This window comes from Myotis myotis, unplaced genomic scaffold (genome assembly GCF_014108235.1).
Source record: "Myotis myotis isolate mMyoMyo1 unplaced genomic scaffold, mMyoMyo1.p scaffold_m19_p_6, whole genome shotgun sequence".
Lineage (NCBI taxonomy): Eukaryota > Metazoa > Chordata > Mammalia > Chiroptera > Vespertilionidae > Myotis > Myotis myotis.
In genome coordinates this window covers 49,780,912-49,794,418 of record NW_023416368.1, presented here as the reverse complement: position 1 = coordinate 49,794,418, position 13,507 = coordinate 49,780,912, and the positions used below count along the sequence as shown (strand labels likewise).

The window sequence follows — 13,507 nt, the reverse complement described above, 5'->3', positions numbered from 1 at the left end:
TGCATGCATACCAGTCCTTTGGTTGATCTCTCACCCCCCGCCCCCCATCCCTCTCCCCACCTTCCCTCTGAGGTTAGGTGGTCTGTTCAGTGCTTCCATGTTTCTGGACCTATTTTAGTTAATCAGTTTATGTTGTTCATTATATTCCACAAATGAGTGAGATCATGTGATATTTATCTTTCTCTGACTGGCTTATTTCACTTAGCATAATGCTCTCCAGATCCATCCATGCTGTTGCAAATGGTAAGAGTTCCTTCTTTTTTACAGCAGCGTAGTATTCCATTGTGTAGATGTACCACAGTTTTTTAATCCACTCATCTGCTGATGGGCACTTAGGTTGTTGTTTTGCTTTTTAATTAATGGCCCACAGTATGCCCAGTTTTTAGAGTCATAATGCTGGGAGTCACTCTAAATCCTTGTTTTTCCTTCTGCCCTTTATGTCTCTATCATCATTTCTCTTCTTTAATTTCTTTCCACATCATTCCTCTCATCCCCATTTCTCTGTCTTGGACTTAGTTCAGGCCATTACAGATCTATTTGCTTTCCCTAACCCCAGTCTAGCCTAGCCTTTCCTCCAGTTCATTTTCCGCACTGTAGGCAGAAGAATCTTTTCATATGAGATCAAGTACAAAGTTTCCTGCATGTCATGAAAGATCCTTCATGATTTGACCTCTGCCAACCTTCCCATCATTAGCTTCTCTCCATCAGTTCTCTGTGCCCTCAATCTAAGGGGCTGCTGTTTCACACATCCCGTAGCTTTGCAATACTGTCCTCTACCCTGAGCGCCCTGCAACCTTCTGCTTGACCCTCCCCATCTTATTGTAAATCATCATGGTCAGCATCCCTATATAGCTCTTATATAATTGTTCTAATTGTATTCTTTTTCTATATTTCTTGCTAGATTATGGGACCTAGAAGGGCAAGAACTGCATTGTGTATTGCTCTTTGTACCTTTGAGATCTGGCTTAGTATCCAAGCTTAGTATTACATTAGAATAAAGTTTCTTTATACTTTCATTTGAGCAAGACCGAAGAAAGAATATTAACTTTATTATAATAGGTCAAAATTGAACAAACCTAAATGTAAAATAAATAGATTATGCTTATCCTAGTTTAGCAATGGTAGACACTACCCACTGAATAAAAATGGGAAACTTTTGAGTATAACTTTTTAGCATAACATCTTCAATTTTATTCCATACAGATAGTGCTCTATATTAGCAAAGAGAAGTTTATGTTTTTAATTTCTAAAGTGTATCTATAAGCAAAAATTAAATAATGATAAATATTAACAGATTTTATTACTTATCTTTAGTTGGCGAATCAAACAAGTTTTGGATTTTTGTTTTTTGATGCTGTATGCCCAACCCAAGGCCATGTATTATCTACAGGTATGACCTTGGTATAAATATAAAGTGGAAGTTCTCCCTCTCTCTTTTGATTCCTTCCTTCTTCATTGTATTCCTCTACCTTCCTTTATACTCAGAAAATAGAAAATACTTACTATATTAAAATACCATAAGGAAGCTTAAAATTGATTCTATATTAGCCTTCTTTCTGGGGTCACTATTAACAGAAGAAAATATAGTTACCTGAAGCAAAATGAAAACGATTTAGAAAAAAAAAGACATTGTACTGCCTACATTTGTCTGCCTACAAGTTTATTGGATTAAATAAACATAATTTGAGTACTTATTATATATTGGACATTATATATGCTTATCCCTGCTACCCTACATAGATTCAGATTTTATGGGTAATACTAGAGGCCCAGTGCACGGATTCGTGCACTGGTGGGGTCCCTCGGCCTGGCCTGTGGGGATCAGCCAAAACCGGCTCTCCAATACCCCCCGAGGGGTCCTGGATTGTGAGAGGGCTCAGGCCAGGCCAAGGGACACCACTGGTGCATGACTGGGGCCGGGAAGGGACCACGGAGGGCTCAAGGGTGTGTCCAGCCCATCTCACCCAGTCCTGATTGGTTGGACCCCAGCAGCAAGCTAACCTACTGGTTGGAGCATCTGCCCCCTGGTGGTCAGTGTATGTCATAGTGACTGGTCGAACGGTTGAACGGTCGGACACTTAACATATTGGGCTTTTATTTTTTTTTATTTTTATTTTTTTTTATTGCTTAAAGTATTACAAAGGGTATTACATATGTGTCCATTTTATCCCCCCGCCCTAGACAGTCCCCTAGCCTCCCCTATCCCCCAATGTCTTATGTCCACTGGTTATGCTTCTATGCATGCATACAAGTCCTTTAGTTGATCTCTTACCCCCCTACCTCCTGCCCCGCAACCCTCCCCGGCCTTCCTGCTGCAGTTTGACAATCTGTTTGAGGCAGCTCTGCCTCTGTATCTATTATTGTTCAAAAGTTTATAATGGTCTCTATTATCCATGAATGAGTGAGATCATGTGGTATTTTTCCTTCATTGACTGGCTTATTTCACTTAGCATAATGCTCTCCAGTTCCATCCATGACGTTGCAAATGGTAAGAGTTCCTTCCTTTTTAGAGCAGCATAGTATTCCATCGTGTAGATGTACCACAGTTTTCTAATCCATTCATCTACTGATGGGCACTTAGGCTGTTTCCAGATCTTAGCTATGGTGAATTGTGCTGCTATGAACATAGGGGTGCATATATCCTTTCTGATTGGTGTTTCTGGTTTCTTGGGATATATTCCTAGAAGTGGGATCACAGGGTCAAATGGGAGTTCCATTTGTAGTTTTTTCAGGAAACTCCATACTGTCTTCCATAGTGGCTGCACCAGTCTGCATTCCCACCAGCAGTGCACAAGTGTTCCTTTTTCTCCACATCCTCTCCAGCACTTGTCGTTTGTTGATTTGTTGATGATAGCCAGTCTGACAGGTGTGAGATGGTACCTCATTGTTGTTTTGATTTGCATCTCTCGGATGATTAGTGACTTTGAGCATGTTTTCATATGTCTCTTGGCTTTCTGAATGTCCTCTTTTGAAAGGTGTCTATTTAGGTCCTTTGCCCATTTTTTGATTGGATTGTTTATCTTCCTTTTGTTAAGTTGTATGAGTTCCCTATAAATTTTGGAGATTAGGCCCTTATCAGATATGACATTGGCAAATATGTTTTCCCACACAGTGGGTTTTCTCGTTGTTTTGTTCATGGTTTCTTTTGCTGTGCAGAAGCTTTTTATTTTGATGTAGTCCCATTTGTTCATTTTCTCTTTCGTTTCAAGTGCCCTAGGAGCTGTATCAGTGAAGAAATTGCTTCGGCATATGTCTGAGATTTTGTTGCCTTTGGATTCTTCTAGAATTTTTATAGTTTCCTGTCGTACATTTAAGTCCTTTATCCATTTTGAGTTTATTTTTGTGTATGGTGTAAGTTGGTGGTCTAGTTTCATTTTCTTGCATATATCTGTCCAATTTTCCCAGCAACATTTATTGAAGAGACTATCTTGGCTCCATTGTATGTTCTTGCCTCCTTTGTCAAATATTAATTGAGCATATTGGTTTTGGCCGATTTCTGGGCTCTCTATTCTATTCCATTGATCTATATGCCTATTCTTGTGCCAGTACCAGGCAGTTTTGAGAACAGTGGCTTTGTAATACATCTTGATATCTGGTATTGAGATCCCACCTACTTTGGTCTTTTTCAGGATTGCTGCAGCTATTCGAGGTCTTTTTTTATTCCAGATGAATTTTTGGAGAGTTCGTTCTAGATCTCTGAAGTATGCCATTGGTATTTTAATGGGAAGTGCGTTGAATTTATAGATTGCTTTGGGTAGTATGGACATTTTAATGATGTTGATTCTACCAATCCATGAACACGGTATGTTCTTCCATGTGTTTATGTCTTCCTCTATATCATTTTTCAACGTCCTGTAGTTTTCTGAGTAGAGGTCTTTTACCTCTTTAGTTAAGTTTATTCCTAGGTAGCTTAATTTTTTTGGTGCGATGGTAAACGGGATTGTTTTTATAATCTCTCTTTCTGAAAGTTCACTATTGGTGTATAGAAATGCCTCGGATTTCTTGGGGTTAATTTTGTATCCTGCTACATTGCCAAATTCATGTATTAAGTCCAGTAGCTTTTTGATGGAGTCTCTAGGGTTTTGTATGTATAATATCATGTCGTCTGCAAATAAGGACAGTTTTACTTCCTCTTTTCCAATTTGGATGCCTTTTATTTCTTCTTCTTGCCGAATTGCAATGGCTAACACTTCCAGTACTATGTTGAACAGGAGTGGTGAGAGGGGGCATCCCTGTCTTGTTCCTGTTCTTAGGGGAAATGGTGTTAGTTTTTGTCCATTGAGTATGATGTTGGCTGTGGGCCTGTCATATATGGCTTTTATTATGTTGAGGTATGATCCTTCTACTCCCACCTTGCTGAGAGCTTTTATCAAAAATGGGTGTTGAATTTTGTCAAATGCTTTTTCTGCATCAATTGATATGACCATGTGGTTTTTTTCTTTCAATTTGTTTATGTGATGTATCACGTTTATTGATTTGCGGATATTGTACCATCCTTGCATCCCTGGGATAAATCCTACTTGGTCATGGTGTATGATCTTTCTGATGTACTGCTGGATCCGATTTGCTAAGATTTTGTTGAGGATTTTGGCATCTATGTTCATGAGGGATATTGGCCTGTAATTCTCTTTCATTGTGTTGTCTTTACCTGGTTTTGGTATTAGGGTGATGCTGGCTTCATAGAATGAGCTTGGAAGTGTTCCTTCCTCTTGAATTTTTTGTAGTAGTCTGAGGAGGATAGGTTTTAGTTCTTCCTTGAATGTTTGGTAAAACTCCCCTGTGAAGCCGTCTGGTCCTGGGCTTTTGTTTGCTGGAAGCTTTTTGATGACTGCTTCAATTTCTTCCATAGTTATTGGCCTGTTGAGATTTTTAGATTCTTCCTGATTGAGTTTTGGAATGTTGTATTTTTCTAGGAATTTGTCCATTTCCTCCAGGTTGTCTAGTTTGTTGGAGTAGAGCTGTCGATAGTATTTTTTAACAATCATTTGTATTTCTGTGGGGTCTGTTGTTATTTCGCCTCTATCGTTTCTGATTTTGTTTATTTGGGTCCTCTCTCTTTGCTTCTTGGTGAGTCTGGCTAGAGGTTTGTCAATCTTGTTTATCCTTTCAAAGAACCAGCTCTTGGTTTCATTGATTTTCTGTATTGTTTTTTTGGTCTCTATGTCATTTATTTCTGCTCTAATCTTTATTATCTCCTTCCTTCTGCTCACTCTGGGGTTTTCTTGTTGCTCTCTTTCTAATTCCTTGAGTTGTAGAGTTAGATGATTTACTACCATTTTTTCTTGTTTTTTGAGATAGGCCTGTAGAGCTATAAACTTCCCTCTCAGGACTGCTTTCATTGTGTCCCATAGGTTTTGGATTGTTGTGTTTTCATTGTCATTAGTTTCCAGGATGTTTCGAATTTCTTCTTTGATTTCATTGGTAACCCAATCAATATTTAATAGCATGCTATTCAGCTTCCAGGTGTTTGAGTATTTTGGGTTGTTTTTATTGTAGTTTATTTCTAATATTATGCCATCGTGGTCTGCGAAGACGCTTTTTATGATTTCAATTTTCTTGAATTTGGGGATACTTTGCTTGTGACCCAATATATGGTCTATTTTTGAATATGTCCTATGAGCATTTGAGTAGAATGTATATTCCCTGGCTTTCGGGTGAAGTGTTCTGAAGATGTCTATTAAGTCCATCTGATCTAGTGAGTCATTTAGGATTGCTGTATCTTTGCTGATTATTTGTCTAGAGGACTTATCCAGTGCTGTCAGTGGTGTATTAAAGTCCCCAACTATGATTGTATTGTTGTCGATGTCTCCTTTGATATCTTCCAGGAGTTTTTTTTATGAATTTGGGTGCTCCTGCATTGGGTGCATATATGTTTACCAGGATTATATCTTCTTGTTGTATTGATCCCTTTAGTATTATGAAGTGGCCTTCCTTATCTCTTGTTATGGCCTTCACTTTGAGGTCTATTTTGTCCGATATAAGTATTGCTACCCCAGCTTTCTTTTCCTTTCCATTTGCCTGAAAGATATTTTTCCATCCTTTCACTTTCAGTCTGTGTGAGTCCCTTCTAATGAGGTGGGTTTCTTGTAGACAGCAGATGTATGGGTCATGTTTTTTTATCCATTCAGCCACTCGATGTCTTTTGTTTGGAGCATTTAGTCCGTTTACGTTTAAAGTTATTATTGAAAGGTACTTGTTTGTAGGCATTTCTGTTTTTGTGTGGCTGTTTTCTTTCTGAGCTTTTTATTTCTTATTTTTATACCAGTCCCTTTAGCATTCCTTGCATTGCTGGCTTGGTGGTGATAAACTCCCTTAGCCTTTTTTTGTCTGTGAAGCTTCTTATTTCCCCTTCAAGTTTGAATGATAGCCTTGCTGGATAGAGTATTCTTGGATTCAGTCCTTTGCTTTGCATCACTTTGTAAATTTCTGTCCATTCTTTTCTGGCCTGATGTGTTTCTGTTGAGAAATCATTTGACAATCTAATGGGAGATCCCTTGTATGTAACTTTCCGTCTCTCTCTTGCAGCCTGTAAGATTCTCTCTTTGTCCTGAACATTTGCCATGGTAATTATGATGTGTCTTGGTGTGGGTCTTTTTGGGTTCACCTTGTTTGGGACTCTCTGGGCTTGTGTGACTTTTTTCTTCCCCACCTCAGGGAAGTTTTCTGATATTATTTCTTCTAATAGGTTTTCTAATCCTTGTTCATCCTTCTGTTGTTCTGGTACCCCTATTATTCGTATGTTGTTTCGTTTCATGTTGTCCCAAAGCTCCCTTAGGCTCTCCTCCTGTCTTTTCATTTTTTTCTCCAATTGCAGTACATTTTGGGTGTGTTTTGCTTCCTTGTCTTCTAAATCACTAATTCGGTCCTCCGCTTCTCCTAATCTACTGTTGATACTTTCAATGGAGTTTTTCATTGCAGCTATATCACTCTTCATATCTTCTTGGGTCTTACTTAAGTTGTTGATTTTTTCATCTGTTTCTTCTAGCTTCTTCCATATGTTATCGATTTTTTCATCTGTTTCTTCTAGCTTCTTCCATATGTTATCGATTTTTTCATCTGTTTCTTCTTGCTTCTTGCTGAGGTTGTCGATTTTTTCCTCCATCCGGTTTATGCACTCTAGGACCCTTATTCTGAATTCTTTTTCTGTCATGTTGCATGCCTCTGTATTACTTAGCTGCTTTTCTGGAGAGTCCTCCTTCTCTTTCCTTTGGGGGTTTCTTTGTCTACCCATGTTTGATCTCACTGACATATCTAGACGTTGAGTCGTTCAGTGGCTGCTCCCTTGGTGGCAGTGACTCCTTGGTCTGCGGTTCCTCTTCGGGCGGTTGCGGTAGCAGCTGCTCTTCAGTTGGCAGCAACTCCTCTGGTGGGTGCTGTTCACAGCTGTGGTGGCTCTTCTGGCTGGTGGGGTGAGGTTTCATGTACAGCTGCTGTTCCTCAGCAGAGGGTGTGGTGCTCAGGAGGTTGCTGTTGCTTGGATCTGCTGTGTTGATTTAAAGGCACAAAATACAACACAACAAGGCACCACGTACCAGGCACTATACACAAATATATTCACGATATTAATAACCCCAAATAAAGGTGACCACCTGAATTAAGAGAATTAGGGGATAAGGAAGAAGGAAGAGAAAAAGAGAAAAGAGAAAAAAGAAAAGAAAATTAGGGACCAAAAAAAGGAGTGCAAAAATGAAATTGGGAAAAAGGAGGGGGGAAAGTAAAAGCGAGAAAAGAAAGGAAAAGAAAAAAAAAGAGCGAAAAGAGAGAATGAAGTGGAAGAGGGGAAGAGACTTTTTATATGAGGAGAATACTCCTATAGAACAGCCATTAATCAACATATTGGGCTTTTATTATATAGGATAGTTATATAGTGCCTATGCTGTATTTATGAAATAAATCAATTACCTATAGTTTGTACTCCCTGAGTTCCTGCATATTGTTAAATAGTAATGTTATGTTTCCCTCCAGTAAGTGTATCCTCACTGCATGAGACACTGTGCAGCTGTGAGAAGAGTTTGAAGAATGTCATTAAAGAATAGAGTTAGAAAAAATGCCTGAAGAAAGGTCTTCTCTTTTATTGGAAGAAAATAAAAAATCCCTTTTGATTTCTAGTTAGTAATAAGGAAATTGAAACATGACATCCAGCCAGTGTACCCTTAGAAACAACACAACTCTATTTTGTGCTCTGGTAATGTGCCCAAGGGCTTCCACATTCTTCTACTAAGTCATTTAGGAGGCCCTTTGAGTCTGGAGATTATGCATAATGTGTATTAATTTTTAAAAGAGCCTGGGGTTTACTGTGACCCTTCCAAAGAAAATTTAGAGTGAATGAATGTTACATGTTAGCACTCAGGAAAGAAAGAGATAATCCCCGGTCTTAGAATCAGAAAATGAAAATTGACTAACAGTACTAGTAAATATCCTCAGTGAACTGAACTATAAATAAAATTATTACCTCATAAAAACATTTTCAGTGTGGTCTATTGAAAGTATTTTCAGTTTTCAAGCTAATATAAATTATTCAATGGAAGCACCAAAGGTACTAATGCCTTTTGGGTGTTTTTTTTTTTTCCAGCTAGAAGATGACATCATAGCTAAAAAGATGTACTTTACAAAAATCATAGATTTCGTACATAGTATCACTTCAAATAATTGGTTTTATATTGAGTTTTCAGTTCTTGGATTTATAGGTAAGCAATGGGTCAATTTTGTGGGGTCCAGATTTTTGGCATGATAACCTTAATAGTTCTTAAGAACTTATCAAAAAGTTTGTTACTAAATGAAAAAGAATGACGACTTGATTTCTACAAAAATACAATTACTTTACTAGTAAAATCAGATTCAAGGATCTGAATTTCAGAAAATGTATTTTTAAACCAAATTTTTTTTCTGGATGGACAATGTGAATAAGCTGATTGACATATATGCATATGCATTACAAAAATGTTAAGATAGCACCCCTTGTTAAATGCTTGCTGTGAGTCTGGCACCCAGGTTAGCTCAGTGACTAAGATGAACTTCTCTCGATTTTACATAGAAAAATACATGCAAAAAGCATTGTACTGTGAAGTTCCTGTAATTCCCATTTCCAAAACTGACATACTATAAAAAATATAATAGTATATGAGTTATATCCACCAAGGAAAGTTCCTAAAATTGTGCTCATGATGAGATTTTTCACTTTCACAATTTTCTGTGGACTTTCCTTTTCTTTCCTCCCCTCCATTCTTTTTTCAAATTGCTCTGATGGCAGCAGGTTGAAGTACCATGCTCTCCTTGTAGTGCGTGTTTTCATTGCTCAGGCAGGGGCTCTCTCTTATTTTATTCTTTTGTTCTATGCCCAATTCCTACTCCCACTTCCTCCCACCCCTCCAATAGATTTTCACTCTAATATGTGCAAAATATCATAAGCATACATGTATCCATGTAAAATACTTGGTGCTGATCATGTTTGTACCTGTTTAAAATTGACATAGATGGTGAAGTGATAAACCTCTCCCTGTTCCTTACATTTTTGTCCTCAAAACTAGATGTTAAAACTGTCAGCATGTTGCTTTGTGTTTCAGTGGTTCTCAACCTTCCTAATGCCGCGACCCTTTAATACAGTTCCTCATGTTATGGTGACCCCCAACCATAAAATTATTTTTGTTGCTACTTCATAACTGTAGTTTTGCTACTGTTATGAATCATAATGTAAATATCTGATATGCAGGATGTATTTTCAGGGGTCGTGACCCACAGGTTGAGAACCGCTGGTTAGTTCATTGCTTCTTACTGCTGCGTAAGTGCTACCTAACAATCCATTTGGCTCATCCACTCCCGGAGTGGTGGACCTTGATGGCCTGCAACTCTGCCACCACAAAGAAATGAAGTGCTATGTATGTTCCCTGGGGCAGGATCACTGAGGGCAAATTAGCTGGGTCTCTACATACTGCCAGGTTGCCTCGCACATGGGCTGAACAGTGTATATGCCCATCAGCAGTGCATGTGAGCGCCTGCTTCCCCATATGGTTGGTAACATTTGATTTTACCCAGCAAACAATTTTTTTTGATGTTGAGCAGAGTATAAAGCATTTCTCGGGTTGTTAGTAAAATCCATCTGTTCTTCATAAACTTACTTGACCACTTTCTTCCCCAAAGTTTCTATAAAGTGGTATGGAATCCAGTCTTAAGGCCCTGAAGGTTTTTGCTCAGCTTTGGTTAAAATAAGAAGGAAATTAGGTAACAGTAATACCTGATGAGAAGCTTGCAGAGAAAATAACTTTGTTGACATATTATTCTGAGAATTTAAAATTTTCTTTTATCTTTCTCAGCAAAGTCAGATATGAGAAGGATAGAGAATATGCACTTTCTGACTACCACAAGAGAATATTGAAAAAGGAGCTTGCTGGCTGTGATGCTGAAGTCTTCTTTAAGATTAACTTTACAAAGGCTTTTTAAAGTCATAACAGTTCTTTAGCCAATATTTACCAAAAATATGAGCTTGCTACATAGGATTTTACAATATGCTAACAAAGATAAGGAAAACAGAGATATTAAATCAACTATTTCCATCAGTAAATCACTTGCTTTGGTTCCTTGTCCTCCACAGGAAAGCTATTTAAATCTGAGGACTTAACTGACTTCATACAGTTTTTTTTAATGTTCTACAAAGATAAACCCATAGACTGGCTGTTGGCGGACATTTTTCAGGTGAAGATGTGTACCCCAGGAGAAACTCCTGTGAGTATGTTTTTACTTTGTAAATACCAAATATTTTAGAAGAATACTATCTGTCTAATATAATTACCTAAAATTTGTTTACCAAACCAAAGCTGATGAGTGCATCAGTTTTTTAACTTCCAATATTCTAAATTTATATTGACACTTCTACTGAGAGGTCAAAGAGCAGTGAGAAGTGCAAACAATGGGACAAAATAAGTGAAGAAACAGAAAAAAGGCAATAAAATGGTAGGCCTAAATCCAAACATGTCAGTATTTACTCCAAACATAAACAGCCAAGATGTACCAACTAAGAGTTTATCAGAATAGATTAAAAAAAACACTATGCAATTAATTGCTATCTGTACTCAATTTAGATATGCTATAGATAGCTTAAAAGTAAAAGATGGAAAAAGAGCCCTAGTCAGTTTGGATCAGTGGAAAGAGCATTGGCCTGTGGACTTAAGGGTCCTGGGTTTGATTCTGGTCAAGGACACATGCCCAGGTTGCAGGCTTGATCCCCAGTAGAGGGCGTGCGGGAGGCAGCTGATCAATGATTCTCTCTCATCATTGATGTTTCTCTCTCTCCCCTCCCTTACTCTCTGAAATCAATAAAAACATATTTTAAAAAAGAGTATGTGAGTTTTAAGCAAAGATTATTGTTTCTGTTTTTCCCCAGGAGAAATGTGTAGAACGAAATAAGCAAATTCGTATTCGATATAAACCTTCCCTTTTCCAGCATGTGGGCATACAGTCATCATATCCTGGAACTGAACAATATTTAAAAGTAAGATTTTGAAATGGTAATTGAAAAAGAAATAATGTTTCATGAACTTATAAACTATTATTTAGAAAAGAAGTGATCAGAACATGAGAGAGACTGTAAAATATGGTTGTTTAGATACAATTCATCTTATGCCAGACTATATATTATGAAGACCAATCATCTTTTTTTAAAAAAATATTTTTTAATTTCAGAGAGGATGGAAGAGGGAGAGAGGGAAACATCCATGATGAGAGAGAATCATTGATTGGCTGCCTCCTGCATGTTCCCCATTGGGGATCCAGCCGCAACCTGGGCATGTGCCCTTGACCGGAATCGAACCTGGGACCCTTTGGTCTGCAGGCTGACGCTCTACCCACTCAGCCAAACCTGCTAGGGCACCAATCATCTTTTCAAGACCCAAATTATCTATCATGGTTGGAAAATTCAGCCTATGTAAACTTCTTTGCCTCACTGTTTGCAGCTGTGCAATTCAAAGAGTAAGACTAAAAAAAGTGTTTTGAAAATCATAATAAAGTTAATTATTTTTAATGAAATAACATTAAAAATTATATAAGAATATTTCAAAATAAAATGCTTCTGCTATTGAATTCAAATGTATTTTCATTCTTATTTTAGGCCACTATTTACCAGATGAGCAAAAATTCAGCAGTTTGGTTTTTAGTCATTTTTAAATTTTCCTTCATTTTTGGAAACAATTTAAATTGACTTCAGCATCTTGGTGAGGTACAAGAAGCAAAGACTTTAGAGTCAAAACACTGCGTTTTAAGTTATGGTATATATATATATAGTATTTAGGGCAAGACTACCGCTCTTCTGAGCTCTCCTCACCAATAAACAAGGAGTTTAAATGAGGTGATCCTTCAGATTTCTTCTGTCTTTGAAATACTTTTGACACGTCTGTACACAACAAAACGAATGATTGCTTTAATCCTTAGTTGAATTGAGAGAAAGGCACATCTGTATCCTCCCATCATTTCATCCATTATTTATGACCTTCTTTCCATCTTCTCTTTCATTGTGTATTTATTATATGGTGCTTGGGACGGTGCCTGGAACATAGTGTAAACTCAGTAAATGTTAGTTATTAGCTATCAGGCAAGGTGGAATTCAAGATAAAAAGTGTTGGTTAAACAAGACAACAAGTGCCTGGAATAATGAAAATTTAACTGTTAAGAATCTTTATGTAAAAAGTAATACCATCAAAATATATGAAACATAGCCATAGATGATGCAGAAAGAAATTAGTCTACACCATTCTATTTGTTGGTGCTATTATAATGGGATTATATATATATATTAAAGGTTCAATGCATGATATTTGTGCAAGGGGCTCAGCCCTCGCAGCCCCACCTGTCTGGGCTGGCTCTCGCAGCCCCGGCTTCGTCTGGAAGGTTGTCTGGATGCTTGTTCTGCTGTTCGGTCTAATTAACATATTAGCTCTTTATTGTATAGGATTTTTCTTGCCGAGTAAGATATTTTAATCTTACCTTTGTAAATTCACAACAGATTCAGTAGAATGTACCTCTAATCACTAACTTTTTGATATTATAATCTTAGTGTTTTTTTTTATATATTTCATACCACCTAAAATAAATAGGAATATATAACAGCTTAATGCTATATCAAAGTGATTATATTTAAATTATTTTTTAATTTCTAACAGGATATCTACTATTAGGAGTTACATAATTCTAACACCTTTTATAATGATCAGAATTCTTCGGAAAAAAATGGCATAACAAGGATTAGACTATTTCCCAACCTACTTCATAGTGGATAAGCGACTATGTCATATTTTTAAAAAGTTAAACCTTCAGTTATAAACTGGTAAGTATAAAAATGATATACTGTATAAACATATAGAATATTATCAGATGTTAATCTTATTTTATATCCTTTGTGTATTAAAGTTTTGTACATATAACTTTTTAAAAAATATTTTTAAATTTATTTCAGAGAGGAAAGGAGAGGGAGAGGGAGAGGGAGAAGGAGAGGGAGAGGGAGAGGGAGAGGGAGAGGGAG

The 13,507-nt window shown here is 37.3% G+C and overlaps 1 protein-coding gene across 1 annotated transcript in view; it reads left to right on the top strand.

The window, feature by feature from the left end:
* The window catches only part of MGAT4D (MGAT4 family member D), a 29,559-nt gene extending 16,255 nt beyond the window's left edge, over positions 1-13,304 (top strand). Inside the window, exons 7-11 of the mRNA XM_036311870.1 lie at positions 1,315-1,390; positions 8,573-8,687; positions 10,589-10,719; positions 11,378-11,485; positions 13,149-13,304. Coding sequence (XP_036167763.1) covers positions 1,315-1,390; positions 8,573-8,687; positions 10,589-10,719; positions 11,378-11,485; positions 13,149-13,163 — 445 coding nt within the window. The 3' untranslated portion in view covers positions 13,164-13,304. The remainder of the gene's footprint in view (positions 1-1,314; positions 1,391-8,572; positions 8,688-10,588; positions 10,720-11,377; positions 11,486-13,148) is intronic.
* Positions 13,305-13,507: the final 203 nt, after the last annotated feature.